At 35.8% G+C, this 23,554-nt stretch overlaps 1 protein-coding gene across 5 annotated transcripts in view; it reads left to right on the top strand.

Moving 5' to 3' along the window:
• LOC129763196 (band 4.1-like protein 4) overlaps window positions 1-23,554 on the top strand; it is a 518,162-nt gene that overhangs the window by 219,983 nt on the left and 274,625 nt on the right. For all 5 annotated transcript variants that reach the window (XM_055762028.1, XM_055762029.1, XM_055762030.1 and 2 more), the window contains exon 3: window positions 689-1,422. In XM_055762028.1, the coding sequence (XP_055618003.1) occupies window positions 1,339-1,422 (84 nt within the window). In that variant the 5' untranslated portion in view covers window positions 689-1,338. The remainder of the gene's footprint in view (window positions 1-688; window positions 1,423-23,554) is intronic.

The following is a 23,554-nucleotide window of genomic DNA, read 5'->3' as shown; positions in this document are numbered from 1 at the left end:
TGAAATATTTTTTTTACATGGCTTATATTGGTGTTTTGTTTAAGTCCTTTGTTTTGTCCCAAAACTAGTTCTTCCTCAAATTGAAACCGAAAACTATAATTATAATTTTGCCTTAGAGGCGAATGAACTGAAAAGTTTAAAGCTTCTTTAATTCAACATCATCATTAGATTTTGCTTCGAGCGAACACAGAAACAAAGTTAAGCATACAAAACAAAACATAAATCACAAAGTTGAACCCTGTCGTTTCGAGTAAATTGTTTCATCATGTGTGGGTTTATGGACAGAAATACGCATGAATCTAAAACCGAAGCCGGTGCTGAAAATTTGTTTTTTATTTCCCTACCACTGTAATCGCTTCAGCCAAGAATTGAAAGACGAAAAGCATGCGATTTTAAAAATAGAAAAAAAATCCAGAATCGATTCGTGCGGAATTTGATTACGCTAAATGGCTCGCATCAGCATCAATTTATTTTCACCCTTCTATCAAAACGCCAATCATCAATCGTTGCTCCCATCGACCCGGAAACGTGTCAATTTCTTACAGATTTTATACACACCCCCTTAGCTTTTATATCCGCACACAACCCGCCCTGAATATAGATATTTTCTACCATGTTAGATCCTCTTTTCATCGCATTTCTCAAGCCTTTCATGCTGTGTTTTTTTTCTCCCTTCTTCTCTCAACAGGTTGGCAGAATAAATCCTTGAAGATAATTACGCAAAGGCCGGGAGTTTGTTAATAACAATGAAAAAATAACACCCCGCATAGCAGTGTATAATTTATCAACTCTCAATAGAGCAATCAATCAATCAATCAATCAACCGGGACCGGCAATTGGTTCGATCGTTTCTGTGGAGACCTACAGCAGCACTTTGCAAACACGCATACGCACGCGGCCAGGTCTAGTGTAGCCCAACGACGCAGTACTTCTGGGCTGCGCAAAAGCGATTATTAATCAGCGCACCGGGCTCAAGGAACTCCGTCCGTCCGAGTCCCTGCACACCGGTAGCCAGTCAGTGCCGCGGAACTACAAAAGGCCACAAAATACCACAACGCATCATTCGTCTCGTGGCAGTGTGAATTGGAAGGGTCCGATGCAATGATGGATGATGGGTGGACTACGCGCAGTTCTGAAGCGATCCGACACTTGGCAACGGCAGAAGTGAGAAACTGTGAAGCCGTGTAATCAGTGAGGGGAAGAATTTTGTAGTTGGAAGTAATTTCGTTCAGTTTAGTTTAGCTCCTGCCCGGTCGTGTGATCGTTCAGAAGTGAAGAAGTGAACCCTGGGTGTTGCTTGAGATAAGTTCAACCGTAACCACCCGCCGTAACGCCAAGATGTACTGCCTTTGCCGATCATCGAAGCCCATCTCGGTGCGGATCGTGCTGCTGGATGAGACAGATTTCCTGCATGAATTACAGGTAGGTGAAATTGCGCCATTCGAATTGTACACGAATTTCGTTGGGATTCTCGCTGTTGGAATAGTTCAAAGAAGAATGTAATAATTCTTCTTGGCCCAGTGTTTACCACAAGTAAAAACCTCCGATTCAATCCCCACAATTCTATGCTTAGAAGCAAGCGAAGCGCAAAACGGCGCGAGAGCAAGAACAATATCGTTAGAAATTCGCGTTTCTTCCGACCCGACAAGGTAAAATACCTTCAGCTTATCTACCTATTGCGCGCTATTAATTCCTGCACTGGAAGCACAGCAGCATCGATATTTGAAAAACATAATTTTCACTTACTTGCTGGTTCTCCCGTTCTTACGGATGGTGTACTTCCTCCTGACCGGGACCGGCAAATATCGAGGGATCCGACCGACGGGAGGTGGACATTTATTTTGCAATCACTATCACCGGCAGATGCCGTGTGCACTTGTTCCGCCTGTCCGTAGGGAGGTTTAGTATCGGGAAATCACGACCTACGAACGAATACATGCTGCGATGAGTTAGGGCCACCGTATGGGTGGGCCCTTCCGAAAGGAGGGACTAGAATATTAGAGGTGGAAATTTTGGACACGAGAACAAAACAAACAAACAAAAAAGACCATGGTTTCAGTTTCTGCATTTATAGTAATGCATCGAAATCCGGACGCTTAGCGCTTACGGTAAGAACTTTAACTACTAAAAAATATTGACATATCATAGAATGAAAAATTAGCGTTCCTATAGAATTAGAAGGCTTTCGTTCATAACATATTATGAATCGTCTCATAACATAATATATTATGAATCGTCTATGTTATGAATTCCACAAAGTCATGCTATATTTGTTCAAAATTTGAAATTTCATTCATCGTGTCGTGGTTTTAAATCCGGACACTTTTTTAATCATGATTGAATTCCGAACACTTTTGCTTTTAATTCCGGACACATGTTGTCAGCGGGTGTCACATTTATCCGAAATCCACTCACTCGAAAGACAGTAACCCGAATCCCACTCACCCAAATGTAACAAATACCCGAATGCGACAGCTATCCGAATGCAACAATTACTCTAATGCAGTGGTGGCCAGCCTGCGGCCCTCCAACGTAGTTCATGCGGCCCGCAGCCTGATTTTGGAAAAAAAAAATCATATAAGCGAAATTAAGAATACAGTTGAAAATTCTTCTTCAAAATTCTTCCAATTCTTCCAAAATTTCGTAGCATCTTTTCTTTTTTCTTTTTTTTTTCACTCGAAGACAAACTCAAGTTCAAACAACAAATGTAAAATTTTCATTTTACCCATTTTCTGACATTGAGAATTTCTCAAGTGTCGACAACTAGGAAAGTCGATTAATGCTGATTTTTCTCGCAGATTTTGGTACTTCAAAGTACATGAAACAATTCCCCAATTTTCTCTACCCCATTCAGTTCCCAATGTACATTGGGATTGGGCGATCTTGGTTCGATTTTCAGAAGATGGATCTTTTCCAATTCGATCTCTGATTTTTTAAATCGATTCATTGTACCCGGAAAAATCGTGGAGATCGATCTTTTTCTTTCGATTTTTCCGATCATAGAGTTTCTTCTTTTCAGTGCACATCGATTTTATCACCATCTGACAAATTTAATTAACATAATGCCAACATTTGGAGAGCTTTTGAAGATGTAAAATTAGTGATAGTGAATAGGATTGGGCGATCTTGGGTCGGTGTTTAAAAGATCGATCTTTTACTCTGCGATATCCGATTTTTCGGATTTTTTTCTTCTACTCCAAAAAAGTCGCAAAAATCGATACTTCTTCTTGATTTTTCTGATCTTTTGGATCGTAAAAAAATGTAAATTTATTTTTAGTAGACATTGATTTTAATGTCACCAAAACCCACTTGACAAATTTTATAAACATTGGACCTTTTTTAAGGTTGTCAAATCAGTGGTTGTAAACTTAGGAGAAGCAGTTTTGTAAGTTTGGTCATACAAAACAAGAACTGGGACTACTACCAAGATTTCGACTAAATGCCACGATTGGGTTAGACGGGGTTATTGTCAGCGGAGTTTTGGATGTATTTCAGTTGTTGAATTTTTCATTATAATTTCCAATTAATTTATTCAATTAAATAATTCCATGACGGTTCAAAATGAATGCCCTGGAAAATATGTTTTCTGGGCTTTCAAGTTTTTTTATGACCTTTATTCTGAGAATCAAAATGGAATGCCTTTGATGTTCGAATAGAAACGTGAAATGTTTATTCCATGTTTAAAGAAAAGACAAAGACACTTGCATGAAACAAGTTTTTTAAAACTCCTTCACTCTCACCATGTTTCGTGGTCCCATCGGCACTTGTTCGGTTCCCAAGCAACGATAAAGTTCAGTCTGTACGAGAAGCGTATGGCAACTGTCACGTTATTTAAGTGCTGGAAAACGACAAAACAGATTTACGAGCTGCTCAAACCGTTTTCTATCAATGAACGATTCGTGTTCCGTAACGAGACTAGCAATAAAATTACTAGACTTCTTTGCAAATGATTAGGCATTTGCCATTCCATCGGAATATTCACTTTGGGGCAGGTTGAAGAAGCGTACCTGTGGATGTTCTCATTGGAGCTACCATTCGTTGAAGAATTCTAAAGAAAAGCTGCAGCGATTGACGATTGGCCTTAGCGTTTTCGACTCTGCTTGAAGACGAGATGGTCGAATAATTATGCCAAAAATGTTAATTCTGGATACTTTTATACCTTCAATAAAAGTTCTGGGTTTTTATCTAATTGTGTTCTCGAGTTATGAATCTTACAGTTATAAAACTGAATGCTTTCTAATTTAAAATAAAAAGTGAGTCCAAAAAGTACCAATTGAAAACGTATATTTAAAATTTCATTATGCTATAATGAAACTTGTAATGCGGCCCGCACCATGTCTATACCTGGCCACCACTGCTCTTATGTAACAGTTACCAGCATGTAACATTTACCCGAATGTAACAAAAGGATATATTCGAATAATACGTAAATTTTGTTATTAGGCTGTATTTGCATATTTATTTCTGATCGCTATCGCTCAGTCGAACCTAACTAAAGGAAACAAACCGAGCAATCGGTGGATTGCTCGCGAGAGACTGCCGCTTCGGCCGGGTCGCCGGCCGACTCGGATTGCGTCTCCTCGGCGGTTTGGTGCCGCCTCGGTTCCTTATCCTCGTTAAATGCATTTTTTTTAATTTAAATCGTTTATTTTTACAGGCTCAGTTACATAGGTTTAAAGGAGCCGAACTCCTTACTGTATTGTTACTAGTATATATACATTTTTCCTTAATTCTAATGTTAATAATATAGGAAACCGATTACTCGCGGTCGACTCGAGTTTAGAAGGGTGACATATTTTCTTCAGGAAAAGGAGGGGATATGAGGATATGTTGACAATGATCACACTCACACTCTCAATCACACTCATCACACTCAATTCTTAAACCTATCTTATATCTAATATGTATTTACATTTCATCTTATTCTTAAGAAGGGATCCGATCTCTCACAAAGGAAAAGGAAAAGGAAAAACTAAGGGTATAAGGACAATCACACACGAAGATCGATAGCTTTAAGGAATACATATATTTGGGACATGTAATCAAGGTCTAACCGAGCCAACACGTCTCTCACCGGCATCATGGGCTGCCTTCCTCGGGCCCGAAGGGAGTTTTCTGAATTCGATCTGGCGACAAGATACAGCTCGCACGACCAAACAACGTGCTCGATGTCGTGGTAACCTTGGCCACAAACACAAAGATTGTTGTCGGCAAGATTAATACGAAAGAGTAGCGCATCTAACGAACAGTGATTGGACATGAGTCGGGAGAAGGTACGAATAAAGTCCCGACTCAAGTCCAGACTTTTGAACCATGGTTTGAGGCTAACCTTAGGGATAATCGAGTGGAGCCACCGGCCCAATTCATCTTCGTTCCATTTGCGTTGCCAGTTAACTATGGTATTTTTGCGGACTAAAGAATAAAATTCATTGAAGGCGATTTGACGCTGATAAATATCGCCTTCAATTGCACCTACCTTTGCTAATGAGTCAGCCCTCTCATTACCCAGAATTGAGCAATGTGAAGGGACCCAGACAAAGGTAATGACATAACAGCGTCTGCATAAAGCACTCAAAATTTCTCGTATTCTCTCAAGGAAGTACGGCGAGTGCTTTTCCGGCCTCACTGAACGGATAGCTTCGACAGAGCTAAGACTATCCGTTACAATGTAATAGTGTTCAACAGGTCGTGAGGCGACGCTGTCCAGCGCCCAGTGTATCGCTGCCAATTCAGCAATATACACTGAGCAAGGATTCTGAAGACTGTGTGAGGTGCTAAAAAATTCGTTGAACACTCCAAATCCTGTGGACTCATTCATAGAGGACCCATCAGTAAAGTACATATTATCACAATTGATATCCCCATACTTTGCATCGAAGATCGTTGGAACGATCCTCGATCAAAGATAATCTGATGTTCCATGGATATCGTGCTTCATGGACAGATCAAAATGCACAGAGGAATTGATGTAGTCAGGAAAACAAACACGGTTGGGAATATACGAAGAAGGATCAACCTGTAATGCAGCACATTGATCTCAGAATAAATTTCATCAAGAAATAATAAATTCATGATAAAAACTGCGCTGCGGTGGTAAATACCTAAGTACCATTTTTTCTTATCTATTCTTCTCACAATTTCATTTAATTTTTTTTATTTTAAAGTTACCTGCTTAATTTTTGGAATATTCCATAACCGATGCTCATTTCTGAATGATCTCTTGGCCCTAAAGAGCAATACGAAAAGAAAAGAAGACGGCATGTCAATTGTGCGTACACTAATTTCTAAAAATGACACATCGAAGACATCTTTTTCGAATTTCCTCATTATAATTTCTCATTTTACTTCGTAACAGGAGATTCGACAAAACACATAATCTGATTTGTCGGAATTTTTCCTTCTTCATTCGGGTAAACATTTCGTTCGGGTAAATGTTGCATTCGGGTATTTGTTACATTCTGGTGAATGTCATTCGGGTATTTGTTACATTCGGGTGGATGATTGTGTCACATTTACCCGAAACCCACTCACCCGAATGACAGTTACCCGAAAGACATTCACCCGAATTCCACTCACCCGAATGTAACAAATACCCGAATGCGACAGCTATCCGAATGTAACATCTACCCGAATTGATACTCACCCGAATGCGACATTTACCCGAATTTAACAGTTACCCGAATGTAATATTTTGTCGAATGCTACGGTTACCCGAATGTAACAATTACCCGAATGTAACATCTACCCGAATGCGAGACTTACCCGAAAAAAGGATATATTCGAATAATACGCAAATTTTATTATTAGGAATTATTTGTGTATTCAATTATGATTACTGATGAGTGATCATATTTGTCTTGTACGTTCATTTCCATCCAAAAAGTTCGTATTTTTCGTGGGTAGTGCAATTTTAGAAATTTGAGGGGTTGTATCCGTGACACGACCGCTTAGGACGTAGGACAACGTAATATTTTTTTTTCTTTTAGTTTGTTGGTTTATCATTTCGGATATTATTGGCGAATACGTTGAAATTTCATAAATAACACTTTAGGAAAAAGTTCCGCGGACCCTGAAAAGATTTAATAGCTTGCGTGGTTTTATAGAATCATTTCGAGAAGTAACGATTCTTTCTTGCCTTTGCGAGAACAATACACTAATTGGTCAAATGTCACAATTTGTTTCTTTATATCAGTGCGTGCATTACACTGAGTATTTAACTAAAAGCATCTTCCGTGCATCGCTATTCAACAAGCATCAAACACGCGTCTAACAGATGCACACAGTTGCAGCGATCAAATCTTCGCAAATATTCTCTTTTCGCTATCCACTTTCGTTATTTCTATTCTAGCGATTGCATAAGTTGCATAAGTTATTGACAGCTCTGAACGGGGAAGCACACAAATGGACAGAACAAATGTATGGGGAAATGGAAATGCTTCCAATTTTCATCAATTTAAACCATATACAGATTAAGGGATTGTAATGTATAGCATATCAAACAAATCTTAGAAAATTTTCGATGCGATTGGTATGCAAATCGTCAAAATTCGTTAGCAGCAAAAATAGTTATTAACGTTAACTTTATTTCATAGAAACGTGACCTGACGCCTTTCGTAGTGAATAGGTTAAAATTGCTTAATTCTCGAAATATTCCATAACCCATGCGCATTTTTGAACGATCTTAGGGCCTTAAAGATCAATACGGAAAGGAAAGAAGACGGCATGTCAATTGCACCTACACTAATTTTTAAAAATGACCCCGCGAAGTCTTCAAAATCATTTTCAAATTTCCTCATTACAATTTTTTATTTCACTTCGTATTTTTGTTACTTTTTCATATTGTTTAGATCTCATTTGACCTCATTTATCAACACGAGATTCGACGAAACTCATAATCTGATTTGTCGGAATCTTTCCTTCTCATTCGGGTAAATGTTGCATTCGGGTAAATGTTGCATTCGGGTAAATGTCCATTCGGGTATATGTTGCATTCGGGTTTTTGTTGCATTCAGGTATTTGTTGCATTCGGGTAAATGTCATTCGGGTATGTGTTACATTCGGGTAAATATGTTTCGGGTAAACGTGCTTCGGGTGAATGGTATTCGGGTGAATGGGACACAACCATTTGATACACATATTGATGTAGTTTTGTAAAAAAAATATATGGCCCAATTTTGTGGTGGCGACCATTCTGGATTTGCATTTCTCATAAATAACTGTGTTCTACTAGTCAATCTCTTCCGTTTGATATCCATATTGATGGGGTTTAGAGAAAACATGTAATCCGCCATTTTGTAGCGGCCGCCATCTTGGATTTTCAAGATCATGAAATACGCAGTTTCATAATGACTGCAGAGATAAAGATGTGTTCCAAATTTCAGATCAATCGGTTAGCAAGAAAGGGGTTAAATTTCAATCAATATGGGACAGTGCTACATACAATGTTACAAAGTTACCCACGTACATACAAACAGGTCATATAATCAAATCCGTCCTGTATACCGATGAGCTTAATGGCCACCGGATCGAACATATTTGCTCCATTCTCCATACTAGGACTTTTAACATACTCTTTTGCAACTCCTTCAATGAGACATTTAATCGTTAACTTTTGATCCGTCCGGATTTAAAATCATCTTCTGAATGTGATTTTCATTCCGAACATGTATGTGTAAAACACACATTGATTTTTGATTTTTGACATTTTTTTGTTAACGGTTAGGCACAATATTTGACACTAATCTAAATTGATACAATAGACGAATTTCATGACAACTCGTCTTTGGAGTTGGCAGCACCATCGCAGATAGTAGTGAAACGTTGTGGGTGTAAAGACATGGGTCATTTAAGCAACTTTGCATACTTGAAATATTCGACAAAAAATTAGACTACTTTTTGGAAAAAGAAATTTTTTTTTCTTAATTTTCTACAAAAAATTATAATTTGAAAACTATGATACCTACAAAATTCTTGTCAAAAGATGAAATGTAGGAAATTATTTAAATATTCACAAAAAATACCAAACATTTTTTGGAAAAAAATTTCGCTGAAAAAAAAAGTTTTTTTAAAAACTAAAATTCATTTTTCTTAAAAAACTTTTTTTTTTAAATTACCAAAAAATATATATATGAATAGCCCTTACAATTTCGGACAAGTCATCCATACATCGGAAGATGGGCACTTTTACAGGGAAAAAGTTTTTCGAACAACAACTTTTTCATGTTTTCTAATACAACTAAATACAACGAACCCCAATTTTGTTTGAAGTCAAGATAGCGATATAGTGTATTCGACAAAGTTTTAGATCTTGTTAAAATATAAGCTTTTGTCGATGACATCAACTTTCTATCTTTAATAGTTTTTGGAATATAAGTCATTTTTGTATTAAAACATGTTTCTAAATAGAGAAAAGTTAGCAAAGCATGTAAATTGTGATAATTTATACATAAAAATGTTACGAATTGAACTATTTTTTCAAAGAAAAAAAAAAATTAAAAAGTTGTTGTTCTAACAACTGTTTCCATTTAAATGTGCCCATCGTCCGATGTATGAAAATTTGTTGGAAATTTTAGGGGCTATTTATATTTATTTTTTCAAAATTTTGAAAGTATATGTTTTCGAGAAAAATGAATTTTAATTGACAAATTCGACATGACAATTTCGAATTTCCAAAATATTTTTTTTTCAATGAAATTTTTTCCAAAAAATTCTTTGATAATTTTTAATGAAAACCAAAATAATTTCCTACATTCCATTCTTCGACTAAAATTTTGTTGGTCTTATAGATTTTTTTGTATTTTTTTTATATTTCAACTTTTTTTCGAAAAATCTTAACTTAAAAACTATAAGATCTACAAAAAAATTGGTCAGAGAATGAAATCTAGGAAATTACTTAGGTTTTCATTAAAAATTATCAAATCAAATAATTTTTTGGAAAGAAATTTCATTAACAAAATTTAAATAGCCCTTAAATTTTCCAACAAGTTTTCCGGACGATGGGCACAATTACATGGAAACAGTTGTTAGAACAACAACTTTTTCATTTGTTTTCTTTGAAAAAATATTAATACTTTTTTTTTCAATTGAAATAAAAATGTTTAATTCGTAACATTTTTATGTATGAATTATCGCAATTTACATGCTTTGCTAACATTTCTCTATTTAAAAACATGTCAAGAACGTGTCAAACGTGAGAATTTACACACAAAAATGTTACGAGCAAAACATTATTTTTTTCAGGAGTCTTCATACAAAAATGACTTATATTCCAAAAACTATAAAAAGATAGAAAGGCGATGTCCTGGACAATTTTTTCTATTTTAACAAAATCTAAAACTTTTCGACATACAGTATATTGCTATCTTGACATTAAACAAAATTAGGATAAGTTGTATTTTTTTCAAAAAAACATGAAAAAGTTGTTGTTCGAAAAACTTTTTCCCTGTAAAAGTGCCCATCTTCCGATGTATGGATGACTTCTCCGAAATTGTAAAGGCTATTCATATATATATATATATATATATATATATATATATATATATATATATATATATATATATATATATATATATATATATATATATATATATATATATATATATATATATATATATATATATATATATATATATATATATATATATATATATATATATATATATATATATATATATATATATATATATATATATATATATACTTTTTTGGAATTTTAAAGAAATACGTTTTTGAGAAAAATCAATTTTAATTTTTAAAATAACTTTTTTGTCAGCGAAATTTTTTTCCAAAATTTTTTTGGTATTTTCAGTCGGCAGTCGGTTTTTTGGTAATCCCAGTCGAGTTGGCATGAAATTCGTCAATAGTAACTATCAGTCACATTAATTCAACATGCAAAAAATGTTATGATTTTGGCATGATAAAAAAATAAAAATGATAAAAAAAAAACCGCGTTAATTGGAAAATCCGTGTAAAAAAACCGCGTTAATTGGAAAATCCGCGTAAAAAAAAACCGCTTCAATTCGAAAATTCGCGTAAAAAAAACATGAAACACACGAAGGTCGTACGGAGGATTTCTGCTTCGCAGTGGTGTGCTCATCAACCCATTCTTGCACAAGCTTTATGCTATCTCGAGATGCTTCTTCTTGCACTTGCAGATTCATCAGCTAGCGACCCAGCTTGTATTTCTCCTGGAAATGCTTTCTCTGCAGCGCTAATTGCCTCTGTTCCAACTCTAACTGCTTCTGGTCTAATTCTTTCTGTTCTGTCAGGCATTTGCGTTGCAAAATCTGTCCTCCGACTTGACGTGGTCGTTCCCATCGAAACTGGCATAGGCGGTGGTGAACAACGCGGGCAAATTGAATCTGTGTTCGCTACAGATGCATCGAACCTGGCACATAGGTGCGGCACTAATATCCGTCAATAGCACTAAGTTCCGTCATATGGTCTCAGGAAGCATGAGGGACAGATTTAATATTGTTCAGTTTTTTTACGCGGTGACCGCGTTAAAAAAACCGCGTTAATTGGAAAATCCGCGTAAAAAAAACCTGGTAAAAAAAACCGCGTAAAAAAACCGCGTAAAAAAACCTGGGTGTACAAATGAAACACAAATTTCTGCATAACTCAAGAACTAATTGAGCAAATGGAATCAAATTTGGTATGTGAAAGTTTAAGGGGGCAATAAATGTTTTTATGGTGGTTCGAGACCCCTCCTCTCTCCAAGAGGGAGCCACCATACAATTGAATCACCAATTTCTGCATAACCCGAGAACTACGCAAGCTAATGGAACCAAATTTGGCAAGTGGAGATTTCAGGGAGCAAAAAATGTTTCTGTGGTGGTTCGACACCCCTCCCCCTCTCCACGGGGGTCGGCTGCCATACGAATGAAACACAAATTTCTACATAACTCAAGAACTAATTAGGCAAATGGAACCAAATTTGGCATGTGTAGGTTTTCTCGTTTTTGCTCCAGAAATATTGATGAAAAAAATACTACACTCCACCGACGGCAATGGAATTTTGTTTTCAAAACAGTTTCAACATCTCCTCTTTCTTTTTAACATATGCCCACAAACTACGTTTGCAAGTGCAACCTGATATTATGGACGAATTAGCAGAGCGATTTTTAAAACGTAATCCGAATTTGTCATTTCGAGTCCCGGAAGCTATTTTGGACATGAAAAAATGAGAAAAATTACAATCCCTTCTAGGTGATTTTAGTCTAGCCTTTTTGTTGGATCATTTTTAAGCCCTATTTGAAGTCCTCCAAAACCTATTGGGTATATAAACTTGTCTTTTCCGACTCAATCTTATTTTTTCAAAAATGTCGGACACATTCATTTTGCAAAATTTTATAGACAAATTTTATTATAAAAAGAGACCTAGATCATCAATTTGTGGTGAGATAGCTATATGGTTTTTTATGAAATTCACGAAAAAAAATCAATGTTTATTTAAGGTGTCCGTCTTTATCACCCTTCCCCTACATTCGTTGGTAATGATGCCCGGTTTATGGTAATGATTCTTCGGAAATGTTTAGCGAACCACCCCACAAACCTGTTCGATAATTTTTACGCGTTCCACTTCGCCCAACATTTTGTAGTACCTTATCACGGCGATCACCCTTAAATCAATTCCACCTTTTTTCCGGGGGGGGGGGGACCTTCCTTCTGCCCACCTCTAGTTGTGCTCTCGCAGTCTAACCTTTTCAGCGACGAGTCATTTTCACGCTATCGTCGCTATTTTTTTGGGTCGTCCTTCCGTCCGAGGCAAATTTTTCAGGTGGTCGGGCATTTACATAGTGTCATCACCGGGAACTGAACCGTGGAGAGAGTCCAGTAAAGTAGAGGAAAAAAATTACTAGCAAAAAAGGTTCCTCGACTGTCACCGGGAAAAAAGGGACAGGAAAAGTCCATAAAATAAACAAAAGATTTTTCCCCGCCCAACAATTCATTACAGTCAGAGTCCGGCCACAAAGTGAGCTCGGCTACAAACTTCCCTGCTGATGGGGGTGGGAGGTGGAGAGAGACAGAGAGACAGAGAAATTGTTGGGTTTGTTTTCCGTTCAATCGGGGGTGGGAATACTAAAGGGAAACAGGCAAACATGCAAATTAGAATTGTTTGCTCGCGTAGGTGTGGATCGCTGGGGATTGAGATTCCCACCCATCAACCCCAAACAACGGCCATTGGCTTTTTTGATGTTTATTCTTGGTATGTTTTACTTTATGTTTCCTTCTCCCGCACAAACGTTTGCCGGTCTACTGGTGATGGCTTTTTATTTAAATCAAGAGGCGAGAAAGCCCTGGTTGGCGATGAAATGTTTGGGGTGGAGTTTGGGTGATTAATGTTTACTTCACAGTTTAAAGTCGTTCACTTTAAGTGTCCTTCTTGGGGTGCAGTTCAACGATTGTACGTAATTATAGCGTTGGGAATAAACACCTCAGAAGAATTCGAACAACACAGATCATCCATTGAACGAAATTTAATCGGATTCCAGACATGCCAAATAACGAGCATCATTATTTTGGAGAACAACTTGTTTCCTGTCTGGAATCGAATATCTTTCTGCAATTACATTCCATTCGGATGATACAAGATATCTTATTAATTCTACAAATCGACATCGTAAAACTGTGGCTGAACCCTCGCAAAGACACCCCAGCCAGGGATGCCAGTTTTAGCTATCAATAAAAAGGTCTTTAAATACGAACATCAGTTTAGAGTGATAGATAACACTTTGGTATACAGAAGTGTTTGATTGAAATTCATCAAGATAGGTGATGTGGATTGACAGCTCCCCCCTTAAAACTGGTTCAATATTTTTATTGGACAAGATGGTAGAAAATAATGAAATTTAGTTGCATAAAAAACAAAACAAAATTTCCATTGAAAATATGGTCGAATGTGACTGTGAAATCTGTCAAATGTGAATTAAATTAGGCTCTCACAGGAAGTATGTATTCAAATGCTAAGGTTGTATAAAAACAGTTATCATAACAGTCAAAATGAATAGTTTTTTTTTTGTTCAAATCAACATCAATTTATACCAGCTCCTGTTGCTTTCAGTCAAAAACTAAATGGTTTGAAAGCACCAATCCCAACAGATGTGAGCATTAAATTTATTTCTCTGTTTGCGCGAAATTCTATGAACTTGTTCATTCCAAAAACCTTTATTTCCGACCGGAGCAGATGTCTGATTTTCGACGTTGATGTTTTCATTACCTCATAAAATTTGAAATGTAATGAAAATTTTTCAAACGACTTTGATTTTGTGTTACGTAACATGAGGGAAGAGGGGTTTGTCTTGCGTTACTTATTGTTACATAAAGAGGGGAGGTCCAAAAACCGCATTCTTAGCGTTACGTAATTTGTGCACAACACCTAACAAGAACTGTCTTGCTATGTAGCTTTTATTCACCCATAAGGTATTATAAGGTAATTCTGTGGCCAAACCATCGGAACTATGATACGGTTTTATTTTCAAGTCTCCAGTTGGAGCAGATTTTCAAATTAACTCTACCAATCAACATGTATTGATGATTGCTCGCTGTCTAGAGCGACACTGATCTTCAGTATCTTTTAGCAAAATCATATTTCCAACGCTCCAAAGATCACTTAGAACGGCTATTGCCGTTCCGTTGCCGGAAAAGCTGAACTGGATCAGGTTCCACCACACATCTGAGCAGCGGCGTCGACAGCAACAGCGGTATGACAAATTTTCACCTTCAATTTTCCACCGAAGAGCGCAGCTCTTACCGCTGAAGAATACCTTTTTTTCACAGCGCATTGAAAATGCGCTGCAATTTGAAGCCACTTTTAACCCGGAAACATTGTTCGAATTCACGAAAAATCATTGATCGAGACCGGAAAAAGTCACCAACAAGTAATTCAAATTTTCCGTTCTCAAGACCGAGTGTTTAGTTTGATTTTCCAAATTGGCCTTTTTTAAGGCTGGAGGCGGATGAATTGAGAAAGTCAGAGAGTCTGAAAAAGTTAAAAAAATCATCATCGTTAAACCAATAAATCCGAACACGCTCCTAAATTCAGGAAGCTGATGCACACCAGTCTTGTAGATCCATTGCATTAATACCTATTACTTCGCAGTAACGCATAGAAACTCAAGATTACGGGTCACATATTAATAGTGAGCGTTACTCTAAAGATGCACACGGAAAACGAACAAATTATGAACACCGATATGTTCCATTTTTTTAAAATAAAGGAAAGAAAGAATATAATAAATGATTTGATAATTATGACAAATGATTTATAATAAGTACGGTTTAGGACGACCGTACGATGATACTGTAGAATAAAGGTGGATAAGCGCGGATCGAGACAACCGCACAAACGGGTACGGCTCGGGACGACCGTATGGGTACAAAAGAAGATGGAAGTGAAAAATATTCTCGGTACGACCGTATTAAAAATGATAATGATAAGCAGGTAGGTTGGGATGACCGTGCTGTGTAAAAATGAAAATAAAAATATTAGCGGATCGGGACGACCGTATGAAAAAATTAGAATGATAAGAGTGCGAACTTAACTCGATAGTTTGTTGATATTTTGTTGATATTTTGTTAGTTAAACGTCATCAATTAGCTGTTGCATTCCAAAGGTGTTTCAAATGTTTTATGTGCAGGAAAATACACTGAAACAAAATCCACATTTGTTCCTTTTTATATTTTTTATCCAAAATATATATTTTTATTGAGGCTCATATGGCGTCAGCCTAACGGGGCCGGGAGTTCAATATCACATTTGTTCCTTTTGTCTTTTTTTATTTAATTTTTTTCAGAGGAAAGAGAATATGTGTGGCATGCCTAGTGCTGGCAACACGGGCATCGTCAGTTTGGCGATCAAGTGGGCTGTGCACTCGGTACATCTTTCACCATCTTATAAGCAGGCAGTCACCGTTCGACTTCGGGCGGTCTGCGATTATCTCGCGAACGCTCAGGGACACACATCAAGAAGATGATAATTGAACACGTTCGTCGCCCAACGCGACGTTTCTGAGTTTCTTGCGGAGCCCACCTTGCGAGTGAATTATTAAATGAAGATCAAACTTAGTTTATAGACAACTTTTACATCCTTTAGTAGTATTTTATTTAAATTTGAAGACGAACTGGCAACAATAACACATGCCAATGTCATATTATATTAAAACCTTTTTTTGTGCGGTTTATTTATGCGATTCTTTTTTATACGGTCTATATATTTGATATGTATTTCATCGCTCTACGAAGGGACAGCTAATTCCCATTTTCACGTTTTGTATTGTTTGTTTTGGGGTGTCAGTACACCCAAACTAGCGTTGGCAGAAAACATGTCATCTTTGGCAGAAAAGATGCCATTTCCTGTTCATGAAAGTCAAATGCGCAAATAATGAGCTATTTTAAAAGCTTAAAAATGGTTTGTATGTATGCGAGCAGACATCTCTTTCTGTTTTCTTTTCTCTTTTCATTTGGGATTGTGCCAAAAAAAAAGTCCATACGACGTCAATGGGGATCGAACCAAGGCCGGCTGGAATGCAAAGTTACTTTACACGACCACGCTTTCCATAGAGCTTTCCACAGCGCTATTATAAAGAAGTGTGATAATATTACACCTCATCGAAAAATGAAGTTGGAAGGTGTTTTCTAAGACGATAAAGAAGAACATGAACGAGAATATATCTTTCTCTGTCTGGGCCGTGTATTTGGCAAACTATACGAAAAGCTTTCATATGCTTTCATTTGAATGTGTCTCCTGTTTCGCTCCCTCATATTGGCTCTATCATATATAGTATACAAATTATATACATGTATTGGGGAGTAAAACATTTTATGTTACCTACCTTTCAGCTCATTTAATGTAATAAATCGGGATGCCAGAACATGTGCTAAAAATTAACTTATGGTGTAGGAGCTTATTGAAAGGAGCAAAGAGTTGATGTTATTATCTGCGCAAGTGAGTAGGCCGCTTATTAAAGTGAAAAAAGGAAATCGAATGTTGATCACGAATGGAATCATTAGGATTTGGGTTTTTTTTATTAAGGAATCTTATTTCATGCGATCCCGATCCCCGCAAAAAAACAGGTTTGCCTATATACGGATTTCGCAAAAAAACTGCAGTACAAACCATCCGTACGATTATTTAATAAAAAGTATAATATAAACATTATAATAATATGGTCACCATTTTGTCATTTTTCGACATATCCTATAGTTACACTTAGGTGCTTATTCTATCAAATATCTTTTAAAAATCCAATTCAATTTGAACGAGGAAAGTGTCACCCATATCTAAGAGACGAGACGACGAACGTGTTGACGGAATTTTCAGATTATGGGATGGTTAGGAAAAAAAAGTACTAGCTCCACGAATTTATGCAGAAACCACACACAAAAGAGAAAGTTTACTTCATATTTCATTATTCTTGATCTGATACGTATCAAGAATAATGAAAGATGACTTTTTTTCTCTCTATTATAGTGAATTTCAACCAGGGATCAGGGTTACCATATCTACAGAAAAATCTGTATTTATACAGATTTTTCAGACTTTTTGAAACCAAGAATACAGATTACAGTTTTTTTTGGTTTTCATACAGACACAGAGTTATGGCTTGATCTCAATAATATTTTTACCAACTCACCAATTTTATTCATATAGAATTCGTGTCAGTATGGATGAGAGTCATTTTACCCCTCATATGAAGCGTGCAGTACTACTTTCGCATGTTCAATCTAAGGCGAAAAGATGCAAAAGTCTGCGTCTTCGGTTTGCTTTACAAAACATAAATAACACTGTTTATCTTTTTCCAACTAAATACGAATTTTAACGTGGATACCATCGATTTCGCCAAATTCATAATAAATGTGCCAATCAATGACACTAAAGCTAAGATTATACTTCAAGATTGAAGTGATAAATTTAACCATTTGCAGTCGTATTAAATTTCGACATGTGTGTCGTACTGGTCGCAATTATTTTTACATGAAAAAGCAGTGATATATAGCTTTGTGAAATCATGAAAGATGAACAAGATTCCTTTATTTTTTGCAAATTTCTGATCAGTATTTACTAAACAATGTTTTTATGTTTATGTTAGAAAAATGTTTTATATAATTCTTCTTTCGCATGTATCACAAAAATAATTTGTTTCGTATCTTTCACCTTTTATCTTTTTGTTTGAACAAACAGAACAATGCTCCGTTTATAGTAGCAGGGATGCTTTTGTTTCTACTGAGTACCCTGCCAGGGATGCCATAATAAAATTTGTGTTTTTGATCTTTTTATCTGAGTTTTTTTCAGAATATCTGTATCGAAATCTGTATTAACCCTTTGCGGTCGTTTGACTGCTCTCAGCCACCACAACAAAGGAGTATACTAATATTATAATTTATGCAACAATGTATCAGTTCACACTTTTTCTAAACGAATTTCTATGTCTTGTGAACAGAGATGCCAACCTTCCTGATTTTTCAGGATTTCCCAGACTTTTTGGGAGGTCCCCTGATATCCTGACAAACACTCAATTTAGCCTGATTTTTCAGAAATTATCCTGTTTTCTCCTGATTTACGTACTTTTACTTTATCAGAATAAAAATTATCCGTAAAAAATATACTGGGATCGCTTTCAAAGTTTTCCTGTTTGTAAATTAGAACTGTCACAATAGCTATGCGGCCCGCAGATGCTTAATGCTTACATCAAATTTTTTTTTATCCCATTTATTTATTTATTAGGCTCATTAGCATTTTAGCTGTAACAGAGCCGGGTTTTAATCGTGTACAAGTACATATGTTTATGTTTCTATAAACTGTAAATTACACAGTAGATAGTAGTAGCCATTTAGGCGTTAATTTTTCTGTTCCATTACATTATGGTAAATTACACAGTAGTAGCCATTTCGGCGTAAGGGTATTCTTTCTGTTTTTCCATTGTTCAGCAGAGCGGACAGCGGAGACAGTTGATATTGATCATTGTTGGGCTATTTATAGAACAGCAGCCCGATGTTTCTTGCAGAGCAGAGCAGTTGTATGGATGAATCGATCTATTTTCGACCGTGGATCGATCTCCATCGCGATGATGTTTGCGTGGACGTAGTTACTCTATAACAACAAAAAGATGGTCAATTGAGGGCCCTGAGTTTGAACTCACGACCGATCGCTTAGTAAGCGAACGCGTAACCAAGTGGCTACGAAGACCCCCAACACACATCCAATTTAATTCTTTTCATAAAAAACTTTACCTAATTTTTTTATCAATATGTATGACCGCAGCGAATCGGCTGAATAAGTTTTTCTAAAGTAGAAATCCCAAATTATTTTCAATATGCACAAATGACTCGGGGTTATCCAAAACAGTGTTAGATAATTACACGAAACCAAAATATCTGACGATTTTAAGAAAGAAAAACAAGATTAAGTTTGATGAACAACAATACCTTGTGTGATGTGTATGTACAAGTATTCGAAAAGTTATTGATGAAGAAATACGTTTCAATATTACTCAAGAGAATTTTTTAAAATTAAAATTCAATACAATTAGATTATATATAACTTTTGCTCGTCAGACAGAGTCAAAGTAGAATCAACTTTAATGGTGAAACTATAGTAAATATATCTAATCGAATCGAATAACATCAAAATTCTAACTGCAGAGGGAAATTATGTTGATATGCTTTCCTCATTTCCTTATTACCATTTTGCAAATTGGGAGGATAGAGTTCTCAAGCTGCGTGAAAAATGGCAAAAGATTGCAAGAGAAGAATATAATTGAATTGAAAGTATGCTTATAAAAGTTACGCATGCTTTTGTTCTCTCAAAAATCGGCACGCAACTTCCGAACAACCCAATAAGCTATCCTGATTTCTTCCTGATTTTTATTTTCATTCTTCCTGATTTTTGAAAATTATAGTTGGCAACCCTGCTTGTGAACTTATTCACGAACCAAAACGGTGCTACTATGAATAATAGATAACGTTACCCAGTATAAACAAAAGTCGTCATCCGTGCTCGAGGAAAGGATCAACGGGAAACTCCATGTATTGAGGAACTGTGTAGATGTAAAGAGCATCGTTTTGTGTGTTCAAACATAAAGATAAAAGACGAAAGACGCCAAACTAATTATTTTTGTGATACAAGTTTACAAAAAATAAAGGAATCTTGTTCATCTTTCATAATTTCACAAAGTTACACATCACTGCATTTTCAAGTGAAAATAATTACGACCAGCACGACATACATGTCAAACAATAATACGACCGCAAAGGTTTAAATGTATAAGTTCAACTAGCTGACCGGCGGACTTTGTCCCACCCAAAATTGATTTTTTGGTATGAATACTTTCGAACATTCTCGTTCTTTCATAAAGCGAACGTTCGTGGCTTCAATGCCAGAACAATTAATTGATCAGTCTTTTAATTGGCATTTGTCACTGCTAGAGCTGAATGAATTTTGAAGTCTGAACATTCTAAAAATCAATCTATAATTTGCGATGTCGTGTGTACAATTTCGACATCTACGGTGGTGTGAAACAATTAACTCTATCAGATTACAAAGCTCGAAAGCAGTTTCAAATTTTTATTACTGTAGAAAATACACTAAAGTCGCTTTTTACGCGGTTTTTTTTTGCGCGGTTTTTTTTTACGCGGCTTTTTTTACGCGGTTTTAGGGATTTACGCGGTTTTTTTTTACGCGGATTTTGGAATTTACGCGGTTTTTTTTTACGCGGATTTCGGAATTTACGCGGTTTTTTTTTACGCGGATTTCGGAATTTACGCGGTTTTTTTTTACGCGGATTTCGGAATTTACGCGGTTTTTTTTTACGCGGATTTCGGAATTTACGCGGTTTTTCCAAAAGAATCGATTTATACGCGGTATGTTGTATTTTCTTCTCAATTTGTTCATTTGTAAGACTTAAGTACGTTTGCTTCAATATTTGGAGCCAAATTCATTTTTTCTATGTTTGTCTCCTGGGAATTGAGTTAAATAACTGTGGTTTGCTCGAGGTTAACACGGTATATCTGAGGGATAAGATTTAGTATTCTCGTGATAACGTTGTCGCAATCTTGGCGAAATTGGTACCTGATTCTGGGTTCGATTTCAGCTAGCGTTGAAACGATTTTGGTAACCGAATGGAAAAAGAATAAACAACAATAGTGTAAGTAATGTGAGCTTGATCCCCTTTTTTTGTTTCGGATGTATTTCAGCGAAATTTTATATGTTTCAACACAAATTTAATATGAAATATCTTTTGTAAATTTTACTCAAAAGACTCCAAGCGATATGAATTCAAAAAAAATTTCAAGAGATGTCAAACACCAATCTAAAAAATGTGAAAGATATGTCCCCGTTTTTTATTTTTATTTATGACACTCAGCCTTTGGCTAGTTCGTCATTTGGACCAACGTCCTTACTGTTTTTTTAATTAAATCGTTTATTTTTACAGGCTCAGTTGCATAAGTTTAAAGGAGCCAAATTCATCACTATATTTTAACTAGAATATATTAACATGTTTCCTTAATTCTATGGTTAATAAAATAGGAAACCGATTACTCGCGGTCAACTCGAGTTTAGAAGGGTGACACATTTTCATTAGGAAAAGGATGGGATGTAAGGACATTTTAACAATGTTCACATTCATACATTCATACATTCTCATTCACACTCACACTTCACACTCAATTCTTGAAAACTATCCTTACATCTAAAATGTATTGCGTCCTTACTTGATTTCCGTAGAAAGCAATGATCGAAAATTCTCCTCTGGTGACATATTTGTTGGAGGGGAAAATGTTATGATTGTTAAATAGGAATTTATTTGTTCATTTAGGAAAAACCAGTTCTACATTTTCTTTTTTTGCGCTATTTGCTTTCCCAGATTAAACGTGGGCGTTAAGTGTTAAATTTACTCACAGTACCGGACAGAAGTATGTAACATCGTATATTTTTTGACTGTCACTTTACAATATGTCAAAAGATTTGTCGGATATTTTGATCAATGGTTGAATAAGTATTCGAAATTCATTTGTGTAATTTTGAAAATAATCTATTGAACGAATGAGAGATACCACTTTTAAGCAATGTAATTCCTTTTGAAAAGCCTAATTTGAAAATTGAGTTACTTGAAGCACCCTTAACCATATGTGGTGAAGTTTTTTGCCGTAGTAATCGAGATGGTTTGTTTCAAATGTTTGTATAGAAATAAATACAGTTTCGAGGGTTCAAGTTTTTTTTTACTATTCTGGAGAAAAGGATGCTATCTATTTGCGTCCGATCTTAGCGATTGTTCTTCATCTACCAGTAAAAATATGTATATTCGTGATTCACAAAGGCTATTTACTTTTTCCAAAGAAAGACTGCCCCAATCGGACATAAGACAACCTAATATTTCTCCACGGTGAAAAAGTTCAAACGCTTTTTGCTTTTTTCTGAACTGAATTTGTTCATGCATATTATAGCATTTCATAGAAGCAGATATCATTTACTACGACTCAAAAGATAGACACATTTGGTTGATGGAGCTCAAAGTACTGTTTTGTCTCAAATTCCGAACACTTAATTTTCAAATGTAAATTTACTAAACTTTAATGTTATAAATAATAGAATAATGAAAGCCTTGACATTGTTTGAGGTATTGGCTACATTCAAATAACATTTACAGGTATCGATACAGCTTATAATTCATAAGACTAAGCATTTGCAAAAAATGTGTCGAAACCAATAACACATTGTTTGCGTTAGCAAATTCCGCAGTTTTTCAGTTTTTGTAGTTGTATAACTATTTTGTATGCTGTTTTCATGTTAAGTGCTATAAAAGGTATGGATCTACTAGAAATCTTTTATGCAGACATCTTCTTTAAAATTAGTATTAAAGTAGTGATCGGAATTTGAATCAAGTTTCGACGCATGATTCATATTCCGAACTGTAGTTTGGATACTCTATTTTCAGGCAAATACAGCAATAGTCCACAAATTAGGATGCAAGTACAGTCCAATTGTGGAGCAACTGATGTAAAGATGTTTGTAAGCTCCGTTCTTGTAGCACATAGTTCGCAGGCGCAATCCAACGAAAGCAAAATGAATTTTCTTGGTCAGGTTTTCAACTAAAACCACAATAATGAAACCGGATTTCTGAAGTAATATATTCACTCTATTATATACAGAGTCGATTATATACTGACACGATTATCTATGGTTCGATTATATACAATTTTGGACTATAATACACTCAGTTTGAAAAAAAAGTCTTATATCTCAAATAGCCTTTTTTCAAGAAAGAAAAAAAGTAATATTTCAAAGTTAAGGTGAAAGTTTATTGGATATTATAAGTACAATGGAGTAAAAACCGTGGTAATTAGGAAATTCTAATTGAAGACTCACCAGGAATTGTTTAAAATGATATTGCTGCGGAATAAGAAAATATAGGAGCTAGATGTCGAAGAACAAATTATAGAGCGTTCAGAAAGCTTCAATTAAATTTCAAGAAACAATCAAGTTTATTATGCATTTTTTTTTTTTGATAAAATTAATAACAAATTAAAAACTTTAGAGTTTTTGTCGCTCTAATTG

Source organism: Toxorhynchites rutilus, chromosome 1 (genome assembly GCF_029784135.1).
Source record: "Toxorhynchites rutilus septentrionalis strain SRP chromosome 1, ASM2978413v1, whole genome shotgun sequence".
In the NCBI taxonomy this organism is placed as follows: domain Eukaryota; kingdom Metazoa; phylum Arthropoda; class Insecta; order Diptera; family Culicidae; genus Toxorhynchites; species Toxorhynchites rutilus.
The sequence above is the reverse complement of the archived record's forward strand: the minus strand, read 5'-3'. Positions and strand labels throughout refer to the sequence as shown.